General features: G+C 33.9%; 1 protein-coding gene and 1 long non-coding RNA gene across 4 annotated transcripts; one reads left to right on the top strand and one right to left on the bottom strand.

Moving 5' to 3' along the window:
* Nucleotides 1–1,796: 1,796 nt before the first annotated feature.
* On the top strand, nt 1,797–16,611 carry LOC113231183 (pickpocket protein 28). Of its 3 annotated transcripts, none has more exons than XM_026465367.1 (14): nt 1,797–1,911; nt 6,539–6,712; nt 6,797–6,926; nt 7,489–7,610; nt 8,044–8,149; nt 8,821–8,975; nt 9,374–9,485; nt 10,840–10,932; nt 11,321–11,460; nt 12,175–12,305; nt 12,399–12,458; nt 13,182–13,389; nt 15,654–15,827; nt 16,199–16,611. In XM_026465367.1, exons 1-14 carry the CDS (start codon nt 1,841–1,843, stop codon nt 16,311–16,313), a joined length of 1,791 nt encoding a protein of 596 aa, XP_026321152.1. In that variant the 5' UTR covers nt 1,797–1,840; the 3' UTR covers nt 16,314–16,611. The 3 variants fall into 3 exon arrangements, with proteins under 3 accessions (XP_026321152.1, XP_026321154.1, XP_026321153.1); XM_026465368.1 differs by lacking the exon at nt 1,797–1,911 and adding an exon at nt 6,372–6,388; XM_026465369.1 differs by lacking the exon at nt 15,654–15,827.
* LOC113231337 lies at nt 10,100–15,771 on the bottom strand. The gene is made up of 4 exons (XR_003310555.1): nt 15,705–15,771; nt 11,582–11,698; nt 10,627–10,724; nt 10,100–10,334 (listed from the first exon to the last, which is right to left on the bottom strand). It is a non-coding gene; the product is annotated as an uncharacterized LOC113231337 (long non-coding RNA).
* Nucleotides 16,612–17,247: the final 636 nt, after the last annotated feature.

The following is a 17,247-nucleotide window of genomic DNA, read 5'->3' on the forward strand; positions in this document are numbered from 1 at the left end:
TAGCGACGGCGAAGGCCTGGATCCGCGGGGGACGAAGATCGACGTAAATGTATGTACAGAAAGCACGATCGGCCAAATCCTGCCGTAATTGTCTTTACATTGCGGATAAGAACCAACACTATCCTTGTCGTACTAACGCATTTGCATTTTGGGAAATTCGAGATATTGGCATCTTTATAGAATGCGAAATAAAACAGATTATAAGGGTATTATAAAGGTCTAGTTTCGCTGATTGCGGTATGTTTTGAATTCAATTTTGTTAAAAAAATGTCGATTAGGTACGTCACTTACGATAAGGAGTGTAGAACACTGACCGTCACAACAGAAAATCGGGTCCATTGTTTTATTAAAACAGGTTACTAAAACAGCGAAAATTAAATACCTCACTCAGCAAAATGAAGAAAATATTCGGATCTTAATAAAACGACTTAGTTAAGTATCTACTAAGCAGTAGGTATAATAGGTATAAATGTGTAACGCATTTTCCACCAATAGAAGAAAACACCCAGACCAGTCAATATGTTCCAAGGTCAAGCAAAGGCACCCCAATGTTGTGACGGAGCGGCGCGCGATAAAGGCGCTCCGCCCTTTCGTTGCTTTCGCTAAATTGAATGCTAATTGATCAATTGTCACTGTGTAGATTTTCTACGTACGTGGGTATTTCTATTTAATTGCCTCTGTGGCCGAACTGTTACCACGCCGGTCTGCCATGCAGAGGTCCTGGGTTTGATTCCCGGGCTGGGAGAAATATTTGTATGGCCTACATTCATTTCTCTAGTGAGTTCGATTGTAATTTGCGGTGGTCGATTTGTGTGTCCATGGCACCCGCGATACAGGGTTTTCCTAGTACGGGGCTTTGAGTGTGTGCGTTATTCATTTATTATTTATTCAATGTAACTTTACAGTGCCTAGTCACTTTTGGGTAATTTTCGACTTATTTTTCTGTACCTAATTTCGGTGGGAAATTTATATTAAATAGGTATATTATCATAAAATATTAAATTATATTTCAGGTTACTACACTCGAATATTAAATGATGCTTCGTGGCAATATTATACAATATTTAAATAATAAAAATTGCCACCGAAATTAGAAAGAGAAAACTTACCTTTCAGGTAAGGTAATGGTAGGTAATTATTACCCTTTTACCTATTAAAATGTAACACTTAGGCACTCTATACTTTCGGTATTTATTACAAATTTCAATATAAAACAAACAAACAAACTTAAACATAAATAATACGATAAATGTCCGCTTTTCAAGTGCACTTGCAGAATAGGGTTAATGTAATATTTTTTTTATTTGTGAAAATTGTTTACTTAGTACCTTTTTATATTAGAAACGGTGTTAGAAACCCTTCAGTTGTTAAGAATTACATGAACTACTATGAAGACCTATCATCAATGTACTAAGTAAGTAAATATCTAAGCGTCTGTCAGCTATCATCAGTATGACGCAAAAGGTTATCTCAAAAAGTAAAATATGCAATAAAGTTAAATTGATTCGAATGCTTGTGTAAAATAAGATCGGAATCAATTCAACTCTAAGAATAAGGAAAGAATCAATTTAACTTTATAATCATTAACATTGATCGGCCTATCTCAAAAAACGCGTATAATTAAAAAAAACTGAGGCGAACTTGGCACGCAAGACGGATCTTATTAACCAATGGAACGCTCGGTGATTATTTTAACCAATGGAAAACTCGAAATCTTTTTGACATCATTTAGCACATTCTGATTGATTATTGTAACACAGAGCCGTGTTAAAAATTCACTGTTTTGGCTAGGGTCACTGTACATAAAAAACAGCAACTGATACATCAACAATTTGTAAATATGGAATATTCAAGTAAGAATTTCAGAAGACAGAGAAGGAATCATCCCGAAATCCAGCTTCATAGCATATCGTATGTATCTAGTTTTACCAATATTGCGTGAGACTATTTTCAGAATTATTTAGGTAACAAATGTATATAAAACGCAATGACTTATGAAAGTGCTTATTAATTCTCGTATCTCGTATGAGATAGTATCGTTTTTCCGTAGGTTCTCTTCCAGTATTTCACAAATTTATTTAAGGTGCCATGTATACGCTATACACCGTACAATATAATAAGAATCCGATGATTAGAAGAAACAAAAACTGTACATATATCAATAGGTCTGTACAGCTTCCTGGACGACAAAAATCCGTGGTAGTGATTTTAGCTCTTGCAGGCAGTGTCGATCTATATTATGTCATGAAATAAATTATAAATGTGTACAAATGTATATTTACAAACAACAACCTCAAGAGTTTCTTGCTCATTCTTCTCAGGGGAATCTGCCTTACGAATGAGGAGTACCTACAGTGTAAACAATATTATAATTTGAAGTAATTGAAGTGTAATTTGCTTACATAAGAAATAAAGATATTTGAGTTTGATCTTGTTAATTTAAACGACTTGAATAGCTTTTATCTAAGTTCACAATAAGGTGTTTACTTAATTAATTTATCAAAAGGGTTATTCCTTAAACACTGACAATCCTGAATTTATTTCTTTTGTTAAATAAAACGCTTATTTTTATTACACGGTACATAAAAAGGTTTCTTTTGATGATTTTCACGAATCTTCTTATTATTATTACACAACAGCACGTACTTTGCTTCGATCCGGAAGAAAGTAACTAAAGCACTTGTGCTATGGAAATCGATAACAATGATGGTCCACAAACACCCAGACTCGAGACAACACAGAAAAGTTTCTTTATTGACCCGGCTGGAGATCGAACTCGGGACCTCAGAGATAGCCACACCATGAAAACCGGTGTACAAGCCACTCGACTGCGGAGGTCGCAAAATATAATAATACAAAACGCGAATATTAAATTTTAGTAGCAGTAGAGCACCTTGTGAAAGAGTTCGTCCAGGTTAGTACTGCCACCTTACCTATTTCTGCCGCAAAGCAGTAATGTTAGCATTACTGTGTTCCGGTTTTGAAGGGTAAGGATGCTGGTGAAATTACAGGCACATGGGTCTTGTCAACTTATGTCTCAGGGTGTCGGGCGCAGTGGCAGTGCCCCTCAGATCTTTGCGATTTAAAGTTCTGAGTGGCACTGCAATTGTTATAGACAGATGTGAGATTACTGACCATCAGTCGCACGACTTGTTCGTCCCGTCACTTGATGTTATAAAAAAATCATACAATTTCGGTTCTGCATGACATATTAAGGTCAACTAACACAAGGAATTTATCTTGAGCTCATCCACGCTTTGAATGAATGAATGAATGAAATATTCTTTATTGCACATAAAATTAACGCTGCGTATTTAGGCATATAACAGGACCCTGGCGAACTACTATTGCCAGTTGGTTTTTAGGATTTGTTTTTAAATTTTTTAGATTTATAGGAAAAAATATATTTTGAATCCAAAAAATTGGTTTTAATTTCAAATTTAATTTAAAAGTTACAAACTAACCATAAACTAACCAAAAAATGGTTAATGTGAAATGTCAATCTGAAACATCTGAAATGGTAGAAATGTCAGTTTTAGGTAAACATCGATCGAACATTATGTGTATGTTGGCCGCACCGGGTTTAAATGGCACTAAAGTAATCACAAAATAGAGCCAAATAATGAAATATCGCGAAAAAACTTATGTACATAAACAAATGAGACCAAAAACAATCACTTAAGCCAATGTCAGATTTGGACATTTTTGAAAATTCTAGCCAGTGACGAACCTGTTAAGTATAATAGTAGTAAGTTAAGGTGCAACAGGTGACCTTATTGCTATGTAGTGATTTCTTACAGGCAACCGGATGCAATCAAAGAATATCATCATACTTATCTTTGTATATACGCCACGCTTTGTTGCTTGTCTTTGTAAATAAATTATTAACATGGCCCCAACAAAATTTTTACCTAATAGTGTTAAATCTCTAGATCTTGGGAGCTAGTTGACGTTCCTGAATTGCCATTGTATTGTAATCAGCGGTTTTCATTATTGAAATAAAATTTCATATTAATCAATCATGTAGCCAGTTCAGCGTCCAGATTTTGATTCTAATCGGAATAGATTGAATCAGATGGGTTTCTGAGCGAGAAGATGAACCTGACTCCTACTATATATTTCTAATTTGTAAGTTAAATCAACTATTGTTCCGATTATTATGAATTAATTCGATTAGAAATGTCAAGTTTCCGATCGGCCACTTGTAATTCGCAATTATGCGCCTCGACTCGGAAAAGACGCAGTTCCCGATCGGGAGAGGCAATCAAAATCAAGCTGCAGGTTCAATTTTCTTTCGCCGATTCTCTAATTTCTCCAAATTAAAGAAACGGATATAGTCCATTAAACAGTCCATTGAAACAAAAAAACAGATGCTTTGAAATTTTTCTTGAATAAACCTAAGTATAGTAAAGTTTTAGGCCTTTAAACAGCACCTACTTAGTGAAATCTGTGCCTATGTAAAATGATGAACATTGTATGTATTTATGAACTTTGGTGGTTAACTGTAAAGTCATAAGTGCCACAGTCAGTAAACTGTAAACTGTAAACCGTGGTAATATTTTTTCTTGACATTATGAGCATATTAAATAATAAATAAATAATAACGCACACACTCAACATAGCCCCGCACTAGGGACACCCTGTATCGCGGGTGCCATGGACACAGGTAGACAACCATAAATTACACCCAAGCTCACGAGAGAAATAAATGCAGGCCATACAAATATTTCTGATATTACACTTATAGGTATATTTATACGTCTCTAACGTTCAAAAAGATCTACAAAGTCTTAAAGTTACGACTAACGGCTACCTAAATTGCTGTCGGAACGAAAAGGGGCACAACTAATTTTTATTTCAAAATTGAGTTAAACACATATTCGGAATTGAGGAAAAAAGTCGATATGCCTAATTTTTTGTAGAATTACAACTCAATAATAATTGTTCGATATGCAGTGAGCTCAAACGGCACAACTGACATAAACTATCAGATTTTCTACTATAAAAAGTAATTTGACGTTTATGACATTATAATCCTAAGTCTGCCATTGCTCAACTTCTGCTGTCCCGATAATTTTTGTCTACTTATAGAATAAAATCATTTTTATGAAACACTCAGTTTCATTAGCATTAAAAAAAATTAGTAAATTATATTCATTTTGTTTGAAAAATATTTTATGAAATTTGACCAACTTCGACTGTCCCGATTTTTTTGTCCCATACAATGAAACTTTATGATTAGTATAAGATGATTTTGATCAATTTAAAGGTATATATTTAACGTAAATAAATTATTTAATGTTAAAAATATATTTTAACCAGAGAAATTTAAATAAATATCTATTTAAATTTCTGTGATTTAAACAATTCTTTTTCTTAGAAGCGTCTATAAACTTTTAAACTCATTTAAGTATCTGTGAATTATAAATGCGCCTTCCGAAGACAGTATAGTAGTAAGCAATCACTTATTTATGCACACGAATTATGTACATTTAGGTACGTATTATTTGTACGTGACGATGATACTTGGATAACTTTACAGCAAGGTACTTAATTATACTCTATAAGTACCTCCAGGTGCTTTTATATTAATTTGTAATATTAATTCGTAGTGCCAAAATTCCCGAGGGTAACGTTGAGTTGCGGTATAATTTTATGGTTCCTCAAATAATAATCAATAACTAAAAACACGGTGCGCGAAATAACAGTATTGTAGGTATCGACACATGTATATATAGTAAATACCATTCCAAATTTAGTTATTGCTGTTTCAAATACAATCCGACATAAAAATATCCTGAGCATAGTGTTGGATCATGGAATAATTTTCATTTTTTTAAATCATAATATTTTTCCACATTTGACAGCAACGCCTCTCACAAAAAAAGAATTTGGGAAATTATGCCAAGTAGGGTTTAGAAAATTACATTTGGCTATGTTTATACAATTTTATTTTATAATTCGTGCTGAATAAAATATTTAAAGATATATTCTAAACGTAAAACATAATATTGAGTCTTCGAATTTTTCAAATTTTTCAAAACTTTTTCCTCAAAATTTCCACTATTTGAAAATTTTCGGAAAATTACCCAACGCTACATGAACAAAGCCTATCTTAAACAAAATACAGAACCACGAACAAGAATGGAAATGAGCAAGCAATAAATAAATTTCTGAAAATGTAATTGAAACGTTGTCGTTGGGAATTGTATGAAAAGTGTTGCATATCAGAGTATATGAACTTGTTTTTAATTTCATAATTGGCATAACGTCCTTTGAGGCTAATTTTACCAAATTAGATATTCCATTTTCCCATCTAGGCCGTATTCATTGTAGTTGTACATTATTTAATTTAGTCACTTTCCGACAACATGCGACGCCACTCGAAGTAAGTGTACACAAATTTTAATTTTTTTCAATTTTATTGAACAATTTTAAGATTATTTGTGTATTTTTTTATTATACTTATAAAGTAATTGTTAAGAGTAGGTAAGTGATCAAAAAGTATTATTTAATTATAAATTAATTTCTATTCCAGATCTGAGAGCGTCGGCAAAAGTTCAACAGATATCGAGAAAAGCCCCGATAAAACTGAAGAAACAAAAAGGAAACGACAAAATTTTGTGAAAGAATATCTTGTGGATTTCACAGCTAATTCCAGTCTCCATGGCTTAAAATACATCGGGGAGAAAGAAAGAACATTCTTAGAAAAGTAAACAAACGGAGTTTGTTTTTGTAACCATGCATCAAAATACCAAATGTATAAATTGTGTTTAAATATTTCCGTTTCTTGTAGAGTTTTCTGGCTGTTTGTGGTCACCTGTTGTGTGGTACTTTGCGCTGGACTCATTAGAAAAGTTTGGATAAAATGGAACGAAAGTCCAGTGATTGTAAGCTTTGCCGAGACATCGACTCCTGTCTGGCAGGTAACACAGCCGTCTAATTCACTTAGGTATAAGAAATCAGACTTTTTTGCTTTTTTATGAAGCGATCCCGAGTGTACTAATTAACTGGTATGGGTATACTTAAACGTAATTATCACGTTTGACATTTAACAATATTTTAGTAGCAGTAGAGCTCCTTGTGAAAGAATTCGCCCAGGAAAGTACTGCCACCTTACCTATTTCTGCCGCCAAACAGTAACGTGACCATTCCTGAGTTCTGGTTTTGAAGGGTAAAGGTGCTGGTGTAAGTGCAGGCTCATGGTGTCAACTTGTGCCTCAAGGTGACGGGCGCAGTGGCAGTGCCCCTCAGATCTTTGTGATTTAAAGCTCTAAGTGGTACTGCAACTGTTATGGACATGCGTGTCGCTTACCACCAGGCGCACGACTTATTCGTCCCGTCACTTGGTATCATAAAAAAAAATGCATTTGAGACATTGATTCCGGTTTCGCGAGACAATAGAGTATTAACTCCCTCCATCAGTGTATACTTTCTCAATATCTTTAGATAACATAATACAAACATTTGCATATTATGACATTGCAGATCCCTTATCCTGCCGTAACGGTTTGCTTCGAAACAAAAGCTATGCAGACAAGATTCAACTTCACAGAATACTATCACTTGTATCTGAATCAAACCTCTTTATCCAATTTGACAGAAGCTGAGTAAGTGCTATACTCAATCAACACCATTCCTTATTCTGTTGGTCTCCCAAAAAAAATTCGAAAAGAGGATAAATACTTATGTATTCAAAGAAGGCCCATATAGGTGTTTGCAGAATTTTTATATCTTATTTGGTTTCGGAAATATAAAATCAAAAAACGACCAACGGAATGTACACACGCCAGCACATCAAGCTACACATTAGCTAGCTACACATTGACGTATCTTATTGCCGTTGTCCGTACAATTTCTTGAAAATAAACAGTCTTGCACATAGGTCTTTGTTCTACGGATGAGACAGATTTGTCGTTTGATATTCTCAAAAGGGAAGCACCACATTCATCGACGTTGATTCGCATTAAGCCGGACAGTTTTTTTTAATAAACAAAAGAGATTGTTCAGAATAATAAAATTAACGAGATCTAATCTTCGCAGACGAAATATGTTTGAAGACGTGTCATTAGTATGTGACGATCATTTAGCCCCACGTGATGGTCGGAACACCTCTGATGGTGCTCTAACAGTCAACAACCTAAAAGAGGTTTGTAAATAATAGTTTCATTTCCTCATTCAAACAACACAATACAAAAATGTTCTCTGTAAAGATGGACAAAAAGAACAATAAGGTAAGTAATTAAAAAATACATTCAAACCATTAAGTCGAATAACGTGGAAACGTGTTACAAAACGTCACTTTATCAACTTAATGAAATGACTAAGTGCAGATATAACTATTGTCTTTATCCCTCGGCAGTCTTCGTGTTTCGGGTGTTGTCGGATTTCTATTGTTCTTTGTAATAAATTATAACATTTTCATTAAAAAAGATCGACCTCAAAAGCTTGTGAAATTATGCCTACATCTATTTGCTAAATTTTATTGATAGACAGTGGGTGAAATCCAATAAACCGGATTCATCCCTTAACTTGCCATTCTTAGAGGTGGAATAATTTCTTCAAATTTTAATGGGCCCATTACTAAGGTACCTTCTTTCTAACAAAAAGGAATCATCAACACCGGTTCACAAATCGCGTAACACACCCAAAAAAATATAGTCGAATTGAGAACCTCCTCCTTTATTGAAGTCGGTTAAAAATACATTTTTACCATTATCAGAAACACAATTCAATCAATCAATTGAATGCTGAAATAAAAACGCTTATTTTAGAATTCAATTGTTTTTGACAAATTTTTGTAATCTACTACCTGTGCAGGTATCACCAAACATGACTGACGTGTTTTTCGGGTGCAAATGGAAGGATATCCCTAAGGACAGTTGCGAGGACCTCTTCTCCGGCATTTTAACTGAAGAAGGACAATGTTATACATTCAATACGTTGGGTGCCCAAGAACTCTTCAGACTCGAAAAGTACCTACTCAAATGTAATATAAATGTAGATAGCTTTGAGTTTTATCACACGAAATTTCTTGTCTATAGGAACACAGATTTTGCACATTCTTATTAGGTATATAATATTGTAACTTTCTTCGACATGCAGGTTTCACCACCATGCTTTCCTTCTCGATTAGCGAGAGGTGTTTCTCCTAAACTTACACAAATGTAAGTAAATTACTTACAAATTAAAGTCTGTGTGTCTATGCCATCACAGAGATACGAATTGTAAAAAAATTGTAAAGTTACTTTATTTCTACAAGTGTAAACTTATTTAGCTTACTTCGTTGTTTAATTTAGAAATATAAATGTATATACTTCTAGTTTACCATTAATAAATAAAAAAAATAAAATAAATGGAAATAATTTTATAGCTTACACGAGGAATACCAGTATTTGGATACTGCTATTGTGAACACGACGTGGACTTTAGAATCCGGCTATGTGGATGGTACTCCTTTGGAAACATATCCACATAGAGGCCTGGTAAGTGCAAACAATTATAATTAATAATAATATTTATTCACGATGTCACATCACGCAACATTTAACACGTCAAGGTAAGTTTGTGGATCATTTAAAACACTCCGTAACTTAGCATATAAAAAAATGTCACTGAAATGTTTGAATATTATTGTATTTATGTCAAATAATATCTATTCATGTCTGTTTTAATTATGGTAAACCATAAAAAAATTTATAAAAATTTTGTAAACAGGTCAAGTTTGCTGCCACTTGATTTTGGAAAAAAATGTTCCGTTTTTGTATTTAACTCAATTAAAGCGTATTTTATATTAACAACGACAAATTTAAATAAATTTATTTGATTTCAAACACATCACTGAAAGAAGGGTATAAAAGCTCCAAAACGTAAATAAAAAATGAGTTTATTGAAATTATGAACAGTACTGCGCCATTTACCTACTACTAGATAGGTATCAAAAACTTGATGACATCCTCAAAATCCGAAAAATCTTGCTGACGTAATATTACCCTACCAACTTAATTTACAATTTACTAAAACTATTGTCATTCGCTTTTGTAGTAAATCACCTATAATACATTTAAAAACGACCTCATACATTTCATAAACTTTGGAACTTGTTAAACTATTCAATAATATGGAAATACATTATGGGTGACAATATAGGACACAAGGTAAGTTAGCGTTTGTTTCAGAAGTTTCATATCTTATTTCGGATGTACAGTGTTTTCGTACGTCTTGTTCTTGATTGTTTGCTAAATATGATTAACCTTGTCGGTATATTTTGTGTATATTTTTCAGTAATTCATTTTAACATAGCTTCGTTGGAATTACAGACAGCATATAGTTCACTGGAATTTATTATTTCCTTTTAAAAAATCTCGGTAAATATTTAAAATTTTATATACAATGACTTACCTACTATCACTTTTATTGGCATTTCAACATTTCATTTTGGAAAAATAACGCGAGGAATCGTAATTGGGTGAGTAGGGACTGGAATTTGGAACGTTATTGTAACAGCAACTTGAAATGCAATTATTTGTATTTAAAATAAACCGATGTTACACCACACTATAGTTCATACAATCATACAATTTTATTAGGAGTTTCAAAAATATTTGTAATAAAAAATTTACATACTTGATTTGTGTGGCCACCGTCCGCCGTAATAAAAATTATATTATCCAAGATGCAATCGTTCGTTTCTTTTTGATCTTTAGATCGAAAGTTGATTGTACCTATATCAGGGGAATTAAAATAGTATCTATAAATTCTTACAAAACTCGACACGGCTTGTGAAATAGGAACGAGAAAGTGTTGCATGTCTTGATTGTGATATTTTACCTTTAACAGGGCTACGGCGTAAAAGCTGGATTAACATTCCTATTAAAGGCTAGAGAAATTGATTTGGATTACCTTTGTAAGGGACCAGTACAAGGTTTTAAGGTAAAATGTTGATTATTCGTTTATTTCTGTGTTATTTATACATATACAAATTAATATTATTTTATATATGTATATTATACATATTTATACCACACTTATCGATACGGAATCGCCTTAGGTTGATCACAAAAATCTTTTTATCCATGTTAATAAGAGCGAAAATTACGAGCGTTTCGCGTCGGCGATCCGAGTGGAAGAAATCGCGCAACGTTCTTTTCGCTCATATTGCATGCACAGAGGTTTTTTAACCGGCTTAATACTATTCCTTGTGAATAAATGTGGTAAGTCCCTTAACAAATATCATCCTGCAGCAAAACTTTATCTTTTTGCGTTGAAAGTTAATTGTTTTAAATGTTGAACAAATTCTGCTAGCCATTTTATTCTTTAGATATTACTACACAATCCGGCTGAGCTGCCTAGATTGTCTCAGCAGTACTTTAGATCGCCGCTGTCTCAGGAAGTGGTCGTTGCAGTTAAACCTAACATGATGACCACGTCGGAAGGATTAAAACCATACGATCCAGAAAGGTATCATATAAATATTAAAATTCCCGTTATAACCAACAACCCAGCGGTTAACAATTTGAGCGCAACATGAGGAAGTAGCATATTCGATTCGGTTCTGGAAGTATTAATTAAAGAAACGTACCTACTCCTCAAAATAGTTCTGACTTCGATGTTCCGGGTACTGCACTCGGAGTTAATTTGGTTAACCTCGTGTAGAGTTAGGTAATTTTCCGAAAAGTTTCAAAATCTGAAGATTCTTCTGAAAAATTTCTGCAATATTAGAACAATATATTTCGAAGGCCCATATTATGTTCTACTGTAGAGATATTTTTTTAAATTTTATTTAGCATGAATTATAAAAAATTATAAAAACATCGCTGAATGTATTTTTCTAAACCCTGCTTGGCTTATTTTTACAAATTCTCTTATTAGAGTTCAGTATCTTCAAGTTTTAACAGGTGTCCCTGTCAAATGTGGAAAACTATATACAAAAAAATAGGAAAAAATATGATTTTTTCAAAATGGAAATTTTTCCAAGACCCACCCGACACTACTCTCGCGCTAACTCAGGCAGTAACTTAACCTAACGCATTTTATATTATTACACAACTCACTTCTACGGTAATTGAGAAATGTAAATGGCACATTGTGCGTATCATAGATGCACATGACATTTCATTAAGCACTATAAAAGCGTGCCGTAGATTACACCACAGCATCTTTTGAATATTTCAGACGACAATGTTATTTCCCGAGCGAGCGATACCTACGGTACTACAAAGTGTACACTCAGGCGAACTGCGAGATGGAATGTCTAACCAATTTTACCTTCGCGCGCTGCGCTTGCGTACATTTCGGAATGCCACGTAAGTTGGCATTTGGTCCTTTTGTGTAATCTTTGTACAGTTGATATCAATAAGGTTGAGTTAAATTACTTATTCGATCTTTATTTGTTTCAGATGGCCCTAAAATGCCAGTTTGTAATGCTGGCAGTATAGCGTGTGTAAAGGCTGCACAAAGTAAGTTAATAATATAATAATAATAATGCATACACTCATAGCCCCGCTCTAGGGAAACCCTGTATAGTAAAATTATACCCTATACATGTGTAGTTAATCACATAAGACCAAAGACAATGTGCTCATATTACCATACAGTTGTGTTTTTTAACTGGGATAGTATGTGTAAATCCGAATCTATAGGAGATACAGGAATACTGTGAAAACAGTTTTGGCATAGTAAATTTTTGGTCAAGCATGAGGTATCCATAAAAATGAATAAAATTGACTTTTTTTAGTGGTCAATTTTATTCATTTTGTGTGAAAAAACATTTTATTAAATTTGACCAACTTCTGCTCTCCCGATTTTTTCTTTTCATACAATGAAAAGAAAAATCTTACATGAAACTGAGTTGATTGGCACCAAAAAAAATATTTATCATTATTATTTATTATATCAATTTTATTCATTTTTATGGACAACTCACGCTTGACTAAAATATTTATTATGCCAAAATTGTTTTCACAAAAAAAAAGACTTAATGGTTCCCAAGACAGTTTCCCTGTATCTATGAGATCCAGGCTCTAAATTGGTGGGTCAATGTACAAAAACTGGCTTTTCGATATTGTCTCAAGTCCGGATGTTTGTGGTACCGTTATTATTTCCGATTTCCATAACAAAAGTGCTTTAGCTACTTACTTTTACAAAGCAACGTATGTGATGTTGTCTAATATTTATTCCAGTGGAACTAGTAACAGCGGAAGTTCAAACAGGATTAGATGAAGAGACAACCGATGATAACCTCGGCTCAGCGAGAGAAGTGGCTGCTAGTTGTAAATGCCTGCCCGCATGCACTTCGATAGAATACGAGGCTGAGACTTCACAAGCCGATTATGATTGGAAAGCTTTATTCCAGGCGTATAAGTTACCTATACCGGATAACGAGGAGGAGTAAGTTTTTGGACACCTATACAGATATAACCTACGACCCATTAAGCCTTTGAATTGTCCCGGAAAAACCAACAATGTGTTGAACGTAGCCAACAGTACCACACCAACCGAAATTCGGCGCTTATATTTGCAATCAAAGATCAAAATATTTTGTCATAATTGATTTCCATGGCCCAGTTGCGATCTCTGACTCGAGGAAATCAATCATCAAAAGCAGAGCACAGATAGATTTAGCTGAGTGTGACGGTAGCGCTATTATCGACTTAAGTACACTTTATACACGGCTCTTATAACCCTAACGTGTAGAAGGGCCCCTAGTAAATTACCAGTCTGCCTCTGCCTGTTCTATTTCCTTACCTGAATTATTTACCATACGAAATACAGTATCCAATTCAATTCCCTGCGACAATTCGCAAGTCGTCACTGGATTCACCCCATTTGAGGCTATCAACGCACTTTTAATTCTTTTTCTACGATATTACTTTCAATGATACTAAAGTACGTAATTATTTTAATTTGGATATTTTTATGTATAAAAAAAATTATACGAGGGTTATTATATAATACTAACAATCTCCCTAGACTGTATTACTAACATCATAAACAACGACTTTTATTCCATAACTTTCCACAAAACATAATATAAATAAAAGAAAAATACATTTCACTTTTTTGTTTGTTTTTCTTTAGAGCGACCTGTTCAAATATTTTTATTTTTGTTGTACAAAAGTTGTTGTTTTGGGATGTTAGTAATACAGTCCTGTGAGGTTGTTAATATTTTACAAATAACCCTGTAGGAAATTGGTCATATACTGTGATTACGATTTAAAAAATAAATGATAATTTTAAGTCCCTCATTCATTTAAATTCATCTTCGATATGCGTTTCATGGCTTTACACCACTTTTCTGCCCCCGGAACGAAAAAAGGCACAACTGCTGTTTAAAGTACGCATAGTTGTGCCTTTTTCCGTTACGAGGGCAGTATTGCCCTGAAAGCCATATTTATAAGGTGGCTTATTCACTATTCCCCCCTGGCTTGACATCCAATAACTGACAATCATAATGATTTTGTTTAACACACACGCTTCGTCACTTTGCATTAAAGTCTTCCGACTTCCGATTACTGTACTTTTTATGCTAAACTGGAAATTCCAATCGGAGTAAGTATTTACTTAAGTAACCTTATTTATACAAAAAAACATTTACTTACGCACTTTACTTATATAAAAAAACATTTAGTTTTTTTGAAAAACAATGTCCTAATTCTTCTGAATTCGGTATTTTCATAAAATTAATCACTAACTTTTCGTATTTACATCAATATTTATGAATGTCATTGGAAGTAGGCGCCTTTAAATTCTTTAAAAGATACCTTACCTTAGGTACCTACCCATGTTGCATAATGTGTGGGAAATTGGAAACGTGAATATATCAAAATAATGGTGATGTCAACGCCTCGTTATATAATTTCGAATTCTAAATTATTGATAACCAAGATATTATTGTGCTTATAAGTTAAAAGTTACACACTCATAGCCCCGCCCTGTATCGTAGGTAGACAATCACAAGTTACACCCAAGCTCACGAGACAAATAAATGTGGGCCATACAAATATTTCTCCCGACCCGGGAATCGAACCCGGGATCTTTGTGTGGCAGTCCAGCATGGTAACCGTTTGGCCACCGAGGAGTATTTTTTTTTTATAACATCAAGTGACGGGACAAACAAGTCGGGCGCCTGATGATAAGCAACACGCTTGTCCGTAACAGTTACAGTGCCACTCAGAGCTTTAAATTGCAAAGTTCTGAGGGGTACCACCACTGCGCCCGTCACCTTGAGACATAAGTTGACAAGTCCCATGTGTTTGTAATTTCACCAGCACCTTTACCCTTCAAAACCGGAAACAGTAATGCTGACATTACTGCTTGGCGGCAGAAATAGGTAAGGTGGACGAACTCTTTCACAAGGAGTTCTACTGCTGCTATAATAAATTCATAAATAAAATAAATAATTATACTTAAATATGCTATAAAAGTCTTAAGACATTTGTCACACTCATTTATTTGAGTAAGCCGTCAAACAGGTCATATGAAGAGGCTGCATAGTACAAACCAAATAAGTGGGGGAAAACTTGTATAAAAAACAAATCGTACAAGGTCATGAGCACGTAGAACGATCAAAGCATCAAGTTTCATTATCATACCTGTTGCAAATATTTTAGTATGTTATTACAGTCAATGTGTACCTATAATATAATTTCCAGCCTGCACTACGCTCGCGTGATGATCTTTTTCAAAGAAGCTCAGTTTATTACCTCTCGACGCTCAGAACTTTACGGTCAAACAGACTTCCTGGCCAACTGCGGCGGCCTACTCGGCTTGTTCATGGGTTTTTCTATATTGAGCGTCATTGAGATCCTCTATTTTCTTACTTTAAGGTATTCTACATGTTCTTTAATAGCTTGATAACAAACAAACATTGTTTAATTCATAACATTAAAAAAAACTAGTTTATTAACATATAACTTTTATGTCTGCGATGGAGACGCCACGAAAATTCGGCAACAATTCGGTGTTCGGCCTAATTCGGTCACTTTTTTAATATCATTCATGAAACGAATACCAAGTCATGAAAAAAAAACGCACGTGTTACACAAAAAGCACAATTTATAATTCAATTATATTGCTTCAATACCATGAAAAAAATGTTGCTTCGGCCGAAACCGTAGTCGAATATTCGCCCGAATCTCGTCTGCGGTAGATTTCTATTAAAATTATGTAGAACATTAACTAATTCTTTTTCTTACAGACTTCTTTGTATGTTCTATCGCCGTCGTGTTGCCAAAAATAAAGCTAGTACTGTGTCCCCGAAAGAAGACCAGGATTGTTCGAGCCCTAAACCGAGCAAAATGTATATCGATTAAAATATTATACAATGACTTAATATGTAATGGCTTTTCTCCATTAGTAATGTGCACCTTAATATAGACTCGTTATTTTTTTGCACTGAATTATAATTATAACCTTAATTAAAACAAACAAATAATGCTAATTAACTTTGTTTTATTCGTGGAATGTTATACTCTTATTAATGCTGTCTTTAGAATAAAAAACGGAGTGAAAATAATAGAATAGTTTAGATCAATGGTATTTTTAAGTACCTACATAACATGTTTAAGTAATGTTTAATCATTTAGGCTTGTGTGAAGTTTAATACTTATTTAACCTACACCCATTTTACACCGTACTAGGACCGTTAGGTTTCTTTTTAGGTGCGTAACCTATACGACTATGAATTTCTTCAGATGTTTTGGTTCCAACTCCAAGAGATTTAGGCGTATCCTCTTGCATTTCAGTTACTGTAGTTGCATTCGCTTGTTCTCTGCGAAAAGCTTCATATTCTTGTAAATCATCAAGCTTTAAAGATATTTCCGTGAGTGGTCGGCGAATCATATTAAATCTGTAAAATACATAATTATTGAATGTAACCATCAACATAAATTTTTATTTTTATTGAACGCTACCGTATTTATTTTTAATGTTACTGCAACTGCTATTTCCGAAATCATAGGGATGTTCACAACACATCATCGACAACCATTTATCGTTGTTCTACAAGCATGAAACAGTAGCGTATTTGTGTTAACAAGCAACGTTAGCAAAGTTACGTAACGATTGTTCAGATACTTTAAACCTACTGAAAAATAAACAAACAAAAAATTACACTAAACAACCTTAATTTTGGAACAATTTAAGTTAGAAAAACTAAAACACGAATTTCAGTCATTGTAACGAAGGGACGAGTTGTATTTTTTTTTCAACTCGAGTTACTCGAGTTCATGTGATTGCTGGTTGCTG

This window comes from Hyposmocoma kahamanoa, unplaced genomic scaffold (genome assembly GCF_003589595.1).
Source record: "Hyposmocoma kahamanoa isolate Upper Pololo Valley unplaced genomic scaffold, ASM358959v1 65, whole genome shotgun sequence".
Taxonomy (NCBI): domain Eukaryota; kingdom Metazoa; phylum Arthropoda; class Insecta; order Lepidoptera; family Cosmopterigidae; genus Hyposmocoma; species Hyposmocoma kahamanoa.